Source organism: Spermophilus citellus (assembly GCF_964194105.1).
Source record: "Spermophilus citellus genome assembly, chromosome: 10".
NCBI classification, from domain to species: Eukaryota; Metazoa; Chordata; class Mammalia; order Rodentia; family Sciuridae; genus Spermophilus; species Spermophilus citellus.
The window spans coordinates 111,963,377-111,977,129 of record NC_138197.1 but is presented as its reverse complement, the minus strand read 5'-3'; the positions used below and the strand labels follow the sequence as shown (position 1 = coordinate 111,977,129).

The following is a 13,753-nucleotide window of genomic DNA, read 5'->3' as shown; positions in this document are numbered from 1 at the left end:
TGCCCACTCCTATTTAACATATTAGTGGAAGTCATAGCCACAGCAATTAGGCAAGAAAAAGAAAAGCATCAGTACTGGAAAAGAAGTAAAATTATTTCTGTTCCTCAGATGATGTAACTTGTATGTAGAAAATCCTAAGAATTTCACCAAAGGCAGGGGATGTTGCTCACTAATAGATTGCTTGCCTAGCAGATCCTAGGCCCTTGGTTCAATCCTCAGCACTGCCAAGGGGAAAAGAAAAAAGGTTAGAATAAATTTAGTAAAGTTAGTTAGAGGATAAAAAACACAAAACAGTCAGTTGTACTCTATATACCAACAATGACAATTCAAAAATATTTAAGACAACACATTTACAACAGCATCAAAAAATAAAATCAACATAGGAAGTAGAAGACTTGAACATTGAAAACTATAAGACATTACTGAAATAGATTAAACACAAATAAGCCTGGCTGGGTGGCACACGCCTGTAATCCCTCAGGAGGCTGAGACAGGGAGAATCTCCCAGTTCAAAGCCAGTCTCAGCAATTTAGCAAGGCCCTAACCAACTCAGTGAGACCCTGTCTCTAATAAATAAAATACACACAAAAAAAGTGGTGGGGGGCAGGTAGAGATGTGGCTCAGTTGTTAAGTACTCCTGGTTTCAATTCCCAGTACACACACACACACACACATTGAAATATCACACCCATCAGGATGGCCACTATTAAAACGTGTGTGTGTGTGTGTGTGTGTGTGTGTGTGTGTGTATGAGACAAATGTCAGTGAGGATGGGGAGAAATTGAAACTCTTGCACATTGTAGCAGGTAGGAGTATAAATGAGCCAGGCACCATGGAAAACAATATGGAGTTTCCTTTAAAATTAAAAATAAGATTACCATATGATCCAGCAATCCCACGTCTAGATATACATTGAAAAGAATTGAAAACAGGATCTTAGAGATATTTGCACACTCATGTTCACTGTAGCAGTATTCAAAACAGCCAAGAGGGGGAAGCAACCTAAATGACATGGACAAATGAATGATAAAGAAAAGCTGGTATATATGTAACAGAACATTATTCGGGCTTTTAAAAGAAGACCCTGTCAGGCTGGGTTTGTGGCTCAGCATTAGAGCGCTTGCCTCACATGTGCGAGACCCTGGGTTCAATCCTCAGCACCACACAAAAATAATTAAGTGAAATAAAGGTATTGTGTCCAACTACAACTAAAAAATAAATACTTTTTTTAAAAAAGAAGACACTGTCATATACTACAACATGGGTGGACATTGTGGACATTATGCTATGTGAAGGAAGCCAATTGCAAAAATGACAACTACTACATGAATTCACTTATATAAATGTCTGAAGTAGTCAAACTCTTGGAAACAAAAAGTAGAATGGTGTCTTCCCCAGAGATAAAGGAGGGGGGACTGTTAATAGGTATACAATTTAATATTTGCAAGATGAATAAGTTCTAGAGATGTTGTGCAATAATATGCATGTAATTAACATTATTGTATATGTAAAAATGGTTAAGTTGGGTTTTTTTTTTATGGTGAGGGGAGATTGGTTCTGGGAATTGAACTCACAGGCACTTTACCACTAAGCCACATCGCTAGCACTTTTTAGTTTTTATTTTGAAACAAGTTCTCACTGAGTCGCTTCAGGCCTTGCTAAATTGCTGAGGCTGGTCTTGAACTTGTGATCCTCCGGTCTCAGCCTCCTAAGTCTCTGGGATTACAGGCATGTGCACCATCTCTGGAAAGATTAATTTTTTTTTTTTACCACACACATGCACAAAGCACACTGCTAAGAAGCCAGATTTTTCTTTAAAAAAAAAATTTAGTTGTCTATGGACGTTTACTTAATTTATTTATTTATATGATTGCTGAGAATCGAACCCAGTGCACACGTGCCAGGCAAGCAGTCTATCACTGAGCCACAACTCCAGCCCAAAATTGTTATTTTTAAGACTGTTGCATAAGGGAGAGAATAAAGTACATCTTGCCTTTCCTATATGAACAGTATCTCAGGAACCAAATAGTTAAGGGCAGGTTACTCTTTATAGAAGAATTGTGGTTAATAAATGAAAAGGAATGGAAGTATTTAGGCAGTGCTCATCAAGGATGGCTAAAAGCACCATGTGAAGACACCATGTGCTCTCTGAAATAAGACTATGCTACCTTCGAAGTATACTTAACAGTAAAAATAACTCAAAACCTGGAGGTGGCACTCAGTGGTAGAAAGTGTACATAGTATGGGGCTGGGATTGTGGCTCAGCGGTAGAGTGCTCACCTAGCCCGGGCAGGACCCAGGTTCGATCCTCAGCACCACATAAAAATAAAGGCATTGTGTTGTGTCCATCTAGACCTAAAAAATAAATATTAAAAAAAGAGTTTAAAAAAAGAAGAAGAAGAAAGTGTACATAGTATGTGTGAGGCCCTAGGTTCAATCTCCAGTACTGAAAAAGAAAGGGAGAAAAAGAAAGAAGTCAGAACTGGTCAAATATCTAGGTCTAAGTACAAATATACAGGAAAAACAGAATAGAGTATCACTAGTACACAATTACCAAGCTCCAAGCAATGAAAAATTATAGGAAAAATAGGCTATTTCTTTAACAAATTAAAAGGAAAGAAGAAAAAAAAGGGGGAGGCTATAAATCTACTTATTTGTTTATTTTCTTTTTTATTGATAAACAAATAACAGCATTACTATTCTTAATACACATATATACCACAATTTTTCATATATCTTTTTGTATATAAAGTATGTTGACACCCAATTCATGTCTTCATACATGTACTTTGGATAATGATGTCTATCACATTCCACCATCCTTGCTAATCCCCTGCCCCCTCTCTTTCCCTCCATCCCCTCTTCCCTATCTAGAATTCATCTATTCTTCCCATGCTCCCCCTCCCTACCCCACTATGAGTCAGCAGAGGGAGGCCATAAATTTAAAGAAAATATTTTTAAAAAATCAACCATTTACAATGTGTGGATCTTATTTGGGCAAACTAAAAAAAAAAAAAGAAATTATTAGGAAAATAAAAGACCAACCAGGGACATTTGTACATTCCTTTGGATATTTAATGATACTAAGGAATTACTGTTAACTTTTTAAGGCAGTATAATGGTGATGTAGTTATGTTTTTGAAAGAGTTCTTGGATATACTTCAAAAATATTTCAGGTAAAAAAATTTTAAGTGCATATAAATCACGGTTCAATATAAATTCAAATATGACACGATTTTGAACAATTGATGAGTCTAGGAAAATTTGATCCTGGTATTGGAAATTTCTCCTTTGAAATTGAAGAATTACTAACATAAAATTACATTATTTCTCAGGGTGCAGTCTTATTACTTGGTCCTTCAAGAAATAATATTGTTTCCATTTTTAAAACTATCTTAAAATTAGGAAAATTTATAATTACAGAATAAACATAAATCTTGACATTTGAAAGAAATGATATGGTGGAATGGAGTCTGAAAGAGCAAACGGTGAGACTCCCCTGCCAACATATCACCAATATATGTACCCCATTTCATGTGTATCGTATGTGGTCAGTAGTAAATTCCTTAATAGTTATCTCGTTTCTAAGGAATCTTGGTGCTGGAAGGGATTTCTGGAATAGTCTGAGCCAAACCTTTTTAAATGAAGAAATAAATTTCCAAAGGAGGAACCCCTTGTATTGGAAAGCCTTGTGAAGCCGAGCTTTCCACCACACATTCGCCTTCTAGGTGCAACCTCTGACAGCATTAAAGTTTAAGGTGCCTTTGCTTTACTGAGGAGCCGACAACGCCCATTTAGGAAGTCGGAAAGTCACCGTACAGGAAAGTTGCAGTTCTGCGCACGCTCAGAGCCGAGTGTCGGAACCTTCGGCGCGTCAGCTCCCTGCGGCTGAGTGCCTGCTTCCGCCCGGCGGGTTTTGCACTGCGCACCCGGAAGGCGGGGCCTGCCAGGCAAGATGGAGTTGCTACAGGTCCTGAAACGCGGGCTGCAGCAGGTCAGTGGCCACGGCGGTCTCCGTGGCTATTTGCGAGTTTTCTTCAGGTATGCGTCTAGAGCTATGCTCTTGGTTTCTGGGGCTGGATTTGCATTGCTTGGTTCCTTGAGGAGGGTCCCAGGCTTGGGTCACCTTGGAGAATCTCAAGGACAGCCGGCCCAATCTTTGCCTACAACCCCCGGGTCGAAGTCTGTCCCGGAGGTCCACTGGACAGAACTGAGGCCATCTCTAGAGACGGAGCACCCCCGCCCCCTGGAGTGTAATGAGCATTATCAGAGACGTTCACATGGTGACCTTGGGAAAGTTTTTTCCTTGAACTATCCTTCAATTCCCTCCCTGGGCGATAAGAGATTGAAGGAGGTAACCAAAATGGTCTTCACTATTCCAAATATCCCTGACGGGCACATAGTTCCCCGAAAACGATTTGGAGACCTAGTGGAATGAAAGAACCAAGAAATATTTGAATCATTTTTAGAAGATGAAGCCCCGGGCACGGTGGCAAACAACTGTAACTCCAGCGATTTGGGAGGTTGCGACAGGATTGCAAGTTCGAGACCAGTCTCAGCAATTTAGCGCCCTGTCTCAAAAAATTAAAAGTGCAGGGAGTGTGTCTCAATGGTTAATTCCCCCCTGGGATAAATCCCCAGTACATACATACATACATACATACATACATAAAAGACTAAATACTTTGGCTCCCTGACTTCCTGGAGGATTTGCTTATTCCAAACTTGTTTGCAGATAAAAGTCCTATAATTTGAATATGTTACATTTGTATTTTTAATGTAATTTAAGCGCATTAGTTGCATTAGTTTATCTTTTCCCATCCTGTCTGCATGATACTGGGACGGTGGGGGCAGCATGAGCTAACTTAAGACTAGAGTTATTAACCTGAAAGCTGATTCTTCAGTATTAAGTGGCAAGAGCCTGGAGGTGAAGGCTAGAAGTATACAACCAGTGACCATCCACAGCAACTCATTTTTCTAATTGATGAAGCAGCCTTTGTGTCTGAAAGTTGGTATTCTCACTTTATTTTGGTTTGTTGTGAACAATGAATCATTCTAAAATGTCTGTTTTCTTTGGGATAATTACAGAGCAAATGATGTGAGAGTTGGTACATTAGTGGGGGAAGACAAATATGGAAACAAATACTATGAAGACAACAAGCAATTTTTTGGTGAGTGCAGTATTTTTGGCATTTGGGTTTGGGATTTGATACGAGTCTATTTTTCATACCATACAAAGGAGCTGTTACTTGGAAAAAAATGAAAAACTCAATAGAGAAAAACTAAATGATTAACAAAAGTATGAGAAATGCTAATCCTCACGTGATATTACAAGAATGCAACTTAACAATGTTAGAGGGACTTTTCCATGTAGGGACATATCCCAGTTTGGGGAAAGGGATAGAATAGATTAATTCAGGCATTTTGGAGGACAGTTTGGCAATATTTGTGAAAAATTATACTGCATTTATCTTTTGTCTCAGCACTTAAAAGAATTCATCCTATAAATAGTCTTGTGAGACAAAGACACTTATTGAAGCAGGCTTTTAGTAATAAATCTCAAAAGCAACATTATCATGTATAAGTTGATAATGATGAATTTAAACACTTTTTAGAATGCTTTTGTGTTATTAAGAATGATATACCTTGGGCTGGGAATGTGGCTCAAGCAGTATCGAGTTTGCCTGGCATGTGCGGGGCGCTGGGTTTGATCCTCAGCACTATATAAAAATAAAAAAAAATAAAGATGTGTATCCACTGAAAATTAAAAAATAAATAATAAAAAATTCTCCCTCTCTCTCTCTCTTTCTCTCTCTCTCTCTTAAAAAAAAGAATGATATACCTATAATTTTATATACAAAGATGTTAAAGATATACATAACAAAGTTCTCCAGTTGCAGAACGATGTTTGGTATCCTCAAAGGAAGAAAATATATACTCTTGGTTTACATAATACATTTCCAAACACAAGAAACTTAGAATCAGACAATGGTGGTTCAATATTCTGTCCCTCCATTTTATAACTTTGTGACCTGGTTAACTTAACTAAGCCTCAATCTTCTCATCTAAAGTTGTATGAAAAAATGATGAAAAGAGAACAGGAAGAACTTATCTTAATGGAGGGTTTCTCAACCTCGAACTAACACCATGGCCAGATAATTCTTTGTTGTGAGATGCTGTCCCAGGTGTAGAATGGGCAACAGCATTCTTGGCACATACCTACTAGGTGCAAGTAGCACTTTCTCTCTACAGGTGTGATAACCAAAAATATCTACAGGCATTATAGATATTTGCCTCCTGTGAGGCAAAATTGCTGGAGAACCACGGGCCTAATGCTTGGTACATATGTGCTCAGTAAATATCAGCGCTATTATTGTTGTTATTATTACCTTCTTGAATCGCTGTTTGTTGTTTTTTTTTTACTATGTGCTTTTGTTGTTTGTGTAATAATAAAAAGATTCTCAAAAAAAAATTCTCTTGATTGAGATGAAAGGTATCAAAGAGGAAAAAACAACTAGTCTTCATCCAAGGGAAAAATGTATAATGTGAAGTAATGACCTAGCATTTATTGAGTGTTTACCAAAGCTAGGTGCTATGCTAAACAAATAACATTCATCAACTACTTTAATCTTCAAGATTTCTTTGAGGCAAATACTTTAGTCTCCTCACTTCCCCCATTTTTTCAAATGAGGAACTAGGTCATCATCACCAGACAGTGAAAGATATTTCTTAGGAGTATAGAAACCATGCTATGGTTACATTGAATGCAGTTTGGTCTATGAGAATTAAGTAACTTCTTACATATTCTATAACCATACTATTTTCAATATAGAAACCATAGAATTTTAGACTTGGAACAGATTGTAAAAGGTTATCTAAAAACTTTTGTTCTATAGGTGAAGAAACCAAAGTCCAAGAAATGTCCTAACCAGAGACTTAACCAAGTAATAGAAACAGTGGCAGAGCCCAGGGCAATATTCTTTCTGCTCATCACTGTTATAAACTAAGATTAAGTTAATTTCCTTTCTTCTTTCACTTCTTTCTTCTTTCTTCATTGAAAATACAGCTATCTTCGTTTCTGCTAATTTAAGAAAATGATACTGTTGTAAAACATTAAAATTTAGTGTATGAAGTAAAAAAAGAATGTTCCCCCCTTGTAATCAAATACCTCTTTTAATTAGCTTGTACTTAGATACTTAAGACTCTAATGAATGTATAAACCTACACTTATTTATAGGATTATATTATGCATATTTGTAAACTGAAATATTTTTCATTAAAAAATATGGATCATTTTTCCTTATTAGCTAAATGAACCTACAGTGTTCTTTTTTTGTTTGAATACCTAGTTTTCTTTTTTTATTTAAAAAATAATCACAGCACTGTTTTTAATTAGCACAATATTCCACTCTATAGAAGAACTGTTATTTTTTCAAACTCTTGACTGTTGATAGACATTTAGCTTGCCTTCTACTTTTTTTTTTTTTAAAGAGAGAGTGAGAGAGGGGAGAGAGAGAGAGAGAATTTTTAATATTTATTTTTTAGTTCTCGGCGGACCAACATCCTTGTTGGTATGTGGTGCTGAGGATCGAACCCGGGCCGCACGCATGCCAGGCGAGCGCGCTACCACTTGAGCCACATCCCCAGCCCCTGCCTTCTACTTTTTGCTACAGGGAACTTGCTTATAACCACATCCATATTCATTTAGATATTCTAAGAATAAATTCTTGGAAGTGGAATTGCTGGGTCTGACTGTGGACTTCTAACATTTGGATAAATATATTGTGTTTGATGTCTATCAAAATGTTAGATTTTTGAGGCCCAGGTCTATCATTGGAGCCTAATTCTATTGTCATTGCCTAATATATGAAACCTTTTTCAAGGTTTCCTGCATCTGCCTTCATATTTCCCTGCCTCATAGGATTATACTTTACTCCTACATATCTGTCCTTAAGATTGATTTCTTTAAGATAATGCTAATGAAGTTAGCCAATCTCAAAAAAACAAATGTTTTCTCTAATATAAGGAGGCTGATTCATAGTGGGGTAGGGAGGGGGAGCATGGGAGGAATAGATGAATGTCTAGATAGGGCAAAGGGATAGGAAGGGAAGGGAGGGGGCAGGGGGTTAGCAAGGATGGTGGAAAGTGATGATCATTATTATCCAGAGTACATGTATGAAGACTTGAATTGATGTGAATATACTTTGTATACAACCAGAGGTATGAAAAATTGTGCTGTATATGTGTAATAAGAATTGTAATGCATTCTGCTGTCATTTATTTTTTTAAAAATCAATTAAAATTTTTTTAAAAAGATTGATTTCTCCAAAGTGAAAATATATATTGATTGATATCTGTATTTCTTTTAATAAACAAGGTCATATATAAATAACATTAGTCAATCTTTGTTGATTTTATATTCACCTAGGAAAACCCTGTAAACTAAATGCAGATTACCTTTTGCTTATTGGTTTAAGATCTATTATAGGAATAAATTTAATGTTCCCAACTTGAGGGTTAGGGTAAGTGGCAGTGAGGAAGAGGTAAAGGGAATTACTATTTATTCTTCACTTTGCAGGTGGTGGTGGGGTATTGGGGATTGAACTCATGAACCCAGGGGTACTTTACCACTAAATTACATCCCAGTCCTGTTTTATTTTGAAACAGGTTCTTGCTGTGTTTCTCAGGGCTTCACTAAGTTGCTAAGACTGGCCTCAAACCTATAATCCTCCTGCCTCAGTTTCCCAAGTCACTGGAATTATAGGTATACACTCCTGTGCCTGATGTATTGGGTATTTATACACCCAATATTGAACTATGTGTATGCGTTTGATATTTAATTTTCACAGCAACCAAAAGATGTAGAAATAGTCATCTACTTTTTTTTTTTTTTTCTGGGAATCAAACCCAGGGCCTTGTGCATGCAAGGCAAGCACTTTACCAACTGAGCTACATCCCCAGCCTTAGTCATCTACTTTTAATAGATAAAGAAACTGAAGCTTATAACGTTTGCCTGATAGTAAGTAACAAAGCTCTGATTGAAACCTGGGTGTTTATTTCAGAACCCAATAGAAACAGTTTTGTAAGCAGTGGTTAAGCCGCCAACTATACCACAGAAATGTGATGTAGCCATGGGGCTGGGGATGTTGCTCAAGTGGTAGTGTGCTCACCTAGCATGCGTGAGGCACTGGGTTCGATTCTCAGCACCACATAAAAATAAAGTATAGATATTGTGTCCACCTAAAAAAACTAATAAATATATTTTTAAAAAATGTAGCCATACTGTTTTGATGATATGAACTGTCCTACTTACCTATCATTTATAACATTTGCTTATTATATATAGTTCATATTTTTTCAAAAGGATCAGAAATGTTTTTTTTTAATATTTGTATGGAAACATAATTCAAGTATGATTACTGTGAATACATTCTGCTCTGATCTCAGGAAGAGTACTTTTCTGAGTAAACTGAGCAGCTGTGAATACATTCCGGTAAACTTTTCTGTTACTGCCCTCTGCAGGGAACTGGGGAGAAGCAAGGATTCTTCCCTTTGGGAAAGGTCAGAGCCCCACCCACATCATTGAGTTGTGTTAATCCCTGGTTCAGAGATCTTGCCTTGGGGGCAGACAGGCTTTTGATAAAGCTTGCCAGCCACACACTTGATGGAGCTTGCCTTCACTAATACACCCATGGTATTATTCCTCTCATAGTCCTCTTATGTAAGAGGACATAAAAATATTTTAATAACAAGGATGTCTTCTTTGATATCATGCATTTATTACTTTAAAAAAAAAGGATTTCCTTTATTCCTCACATCTTTCCACCCAGGCCGTCACCGATGGGTTATATATACTACTGAAATGAATGGCAAAAACACATTCTGGGATGTGGATGGAAGCATGGTGCCTCCTGAATGGTAAGCTAAGCCACCATTTTATTTCATTTGACTTGGGCAATATTTCATTACTCAAATATTTATTGAATATTTATAAGGCAGTCATTGATCTTCTGAAAGACTCTATCCCAATTACAATGGTTGCATAACAAGTTACCCTAAAGCTTAGTGACTTAAAACAACAATTATTTGTCTCTCATTTTTGTGGGTGAGGAGTTGAGACAAGCCAAGCAAGGATGATTTCTCTTGATTCTCAGATGTCTGGGTCCTCAGCTGGGAAACTGAAATCATTTGAAGAGTTCTTCACCTGATGCCTGCCAGTTAATGCTGACTGTCAGCTGGGGGCATAGCTGAGGCTGTGAATTGGGCTACCTTTATGTTGCCTAGGCTTCCTTAGGCAAGTACTCTGAGGAAGAGCAAGCTGGGCAGAAGCCATAGTGCCTTATTTTAGTTCTTGGATCATCTACTATCACTTCTGTATTCCATTGGTTAAAGCAGTTAGAAACCTCTGCCCAAATTCAACAGGAGAAAACATAGGCTCTTTCTTTTCTTTCTCTCTTCTTTCTTTTTTTTTGCTTTGTAAGCAAGTGTGCTAACATTGGTTTTCATCCTCTATTTTATTTTTTGAGACAGTGTCTCACTAGGTTGCTCAGGCAGGCCTTGTTATCCTCCTGACTCAGCCTCTCAAGTAGCTGAGATTGTAACTCTTTTGGTAGAAACATGCCAACATCATATATATATTGGGGTTTATAATGGTGTGGTATGTATTACCTATTTGTAGGGGAAAGGTGAAAAGAACCCTGGTTCTGATCTTCTCCAGCATTTTGACTTTATATGAGTTTCTTGATTTTTCTGAAGCTTAGTTTCCTCATCTGTAAAATGAGAACCCTAAAATTCCTTAGGTCTCTATAAGCTGTTTTTATAATATGCATATTTTTAAATCTAATGCTAAATGCTCTTGAATGAAATGTTTCCAAGCAAAGTACTTAACTATTTTGTAGATTGCGGAAATAAAACCATTGGTTGACATACAATTGAACTTTGGACATTCTTTCTAGGTGGTCTAAAAAAATCTCACCAAAAAACTAGAAATAAATATGTCAGGCAGGCTATGGCATTTTGTTTTAGTTGAACTTAATTAGCAGAAATAGTTCCATTTTGCTTAGAAACCCAGGCATGTAACATAAAGGAGTGAAGTCCAGATATTATTACTAGAGTCCTAGGCATCAGGGGTTTCAATAGACCTCGCCTAGCCACTCACCCACAAGACCAAACAAAAGGTAATGGTGAAAAGCAGGAAAAGAATTTTAGTCAAAATGGCCACATCAGGAAGGCAGAGATTTGGCATCTCAGTCCTGTCTTTCAGGTGCTCATAGAAACTTTAGTTTTAAATAGAGGAAGAATTGAGGCAGGGGGTAAGAGGTATATATATACCAAGCTGTCTTGGTCAAATTGTACTCTTGTTGATCCTTCTCTCAGTTCTGATTCTATTAGGTGGCTCTGAAGAAGCTCTTATCACTTGAGGGGGCCAATTTCCACTTGCTGCTCAGAGTGTTTATCAAACCTGTGATCCTGGAAGGGAACAGTTCTATTCCCATGAGATGATTGCTTCTGCTTAGAGGGGCAGTCTCATCATGGGTTGATTTCTTAGAATATGTAGGACAGTGACTGAAGACTTCTAGGTACCACTCCAAGAGTCTGAAACAAGATGCTAAGTCTTAAAGGGGGGTGAAATAGATTGGATAAATTTAGAGCTAATAAACCTTGTGTTACTAGTTTTTAGGTAAGCACTCTTTAAAGGATTTGCATGTTTGCGTGCAGAACTAAGTAGGGTTCTCCTTTATCACCAACCCAAAATTCAAGGTGATAAAGGAGAAAGATACAAAAGAAGGCAGGGATACCATGCTTTATTTTGCTTTTAGTTACCCATAGGACATCTTCAGGCCTAAGGGTCACTACTTAATTTAGCAAAGGCAGCCTCTCCAAGTTCATGTTATAATACGGTAGTTAGTAATGAAAACCACAGTGAGCCGAAAAGCATAAAAGTACCCTGCATCAAAGAAGGCAGCAGCCCTGTTCAACTCTGCTCATTCCGTTAGGTAAAAATTCCACTAAGATTTTCCAGATGATGATTTTTCTAAAGAAGGTGGAAATCTTATTTCATTGTGAGAGTTCTTGTTTTTTCAATGTTAATCTTTTTTTTTGTTGTTGTAGTTGGACACAATACCTTTATTTATTTATATGTGGTGCTGAGGATCGAACCCAGGGCCTCGCATGTGGTAGGCGAACACTCTGCTGCTGAGCCACAAACCCAGCCCCCAGTGTTAATCTTTTTAAAAAAGTATTCAGAAATTTAAATACAGCATATCTAACAGACCTTTTCACAGTGACAGAAATGTTCTGTATCTGTGCTGTCCACTAGGGTAACCACTAACTTCATGTGTCCCAGAGCACTTTAAAATATGGCTAATGCAACTGAGGAATGAATTTTTTACTTAAATAGTCTACTTGATTGGAGGAAAGAGTTTCTCAGAAATGCTGTTGGCTAAGCAAAACATATCTGTAAGATTTCACCAAGAACCAGTTTTCAAACTGGTCTACTATTTGCATGAATTGAGAGTCTTGGCATCTTTTTTTTTTTTTTTTTTTTTTTGGTACTAGAGATTGAACTCAGGGATGCTTAACCACTGAGCCACATCCCTACATTCCAGGCCTTTTTATTTTTTATTTTGAGACAGGGTCTCACTAAGTTGCTTAAGATCTCCCTAAGTTGTCGAGGCTGGCCTTGAATTTGCAGTCTAACTGCCTTAGCCTTCTGAGCTGCTGTGATTACAGGATTGTGCAACTGTGTCCAGGTGGGAGTGTTGGTATCTTCAAGTTAATTAGTTCTTAACGTGAGAAAGCAACACTGATTAGGAGCTTTCTTGTGCTACATTTGGGACTTGATTTGGGGATTTTTTTAAATATTTATTTTTTAGTTGTAGGTGGACATAATATATTTATTTCATTTTTATGTGGTGCTGGGGTTTGAACCCAGTGCCTCACGTGTGCTAGGCAAGCACTCTACCACTGAGCCACAACTCCAGCCCGATTTTGGGATGTTTTTAATGAGAAATAATAATTTGTGGTTCTGTTAATGTCTAGGGAGCTGTGGTTTTAGATTTAAGAGCTTTACCTCTGAGGGCACATCTGTGAGGAGGACTATCAGACCACATAAAGTGGGAAACAGGCTCTAGAAGTTGAGGTATCCTCCTAGTTTTGTTTATTTGAGTTCAAATTGGCATTTATCTCCTTTAATATGCTAATGTGACATTGATGCTCATGGTCTACATTTTGGAAGATAGGATTAGGGTTTCTGATTTAAATTATGTGAAATGAAGCTCAGTTAAAATTACAGGAAAAATCGAGTACCTTGTATGGGAAGCTTAAAGGTTTATGTTGAGTTTTCATAAGGAAAAGTGGTATTAGAGAGGCTTAATTGTTTGTTTCTCATACCCTGCCTCTGCTAGGTATAATATATTATAGAATTCTTAATTTGTGGATTCTTTAATCCATGAATAAATTTGAAGTTTGGTTGATTTATCTTTAATTAGGTGGCTAGATACTATTGTACACAAAAGGCAGTGAGTAACAAATGCAACTTATCTTTGTTCATTTAACTACTTACTGATTATCTACCACTACTGTAGGCATTGAGGGTACAATATTGAGTAAAACATGGTACTTACTCTCATGGAAGGAGGCAGAAAACCATATATGTGGAATGTTTGAGGTAACAATAAATATAAGGAAGATAAGCGTCAGGGAAGGCTTCTTTGAGGAAGTGACATTTTAGGAAAGATCTAGAAGAGGGGTG

At 37.3% G+C, this 13,753-nt stretch overlaps 1 protein-coding gene across 5 annotated transcripts in view; it reads left to right on the top strand.

Annotated features, from left to right (window-relative positions):
• Positions 1-3,884: 3,884 nt before the first annotated feature.
• The window catches only part of NDUFA12 (NADH:ubiquinone oxidoreductase subunit A12), a 93,883-nt gene continuing 84,014 nt past the window's right edge, over positions 3,885-13,753 (top strand). For all 5 annotated transcript variants that reach the window (XR_014024205.1, XR_014024206.1, XR_014024207.1 and 2 more), the window contains exons 1-3: positions 3,885-4,041; positions 5,089-5,171; positions 9,831-9,918. Coding sequence is in view for 2 of the 5 variants with exons in the window: in XM_081311395.1 (XP_081167521.1) it covers positions 3,956-4,041; positions 5,089-5,171; positions 9,831-9,918 (257 nt within the window). In the remaining 3 variants the exon portion in view is untranslated. The remainder of the gene's footprint in view (positions 4,042-5,088; positions 5,172-9,830; positions 9,919-13,753) is intronic.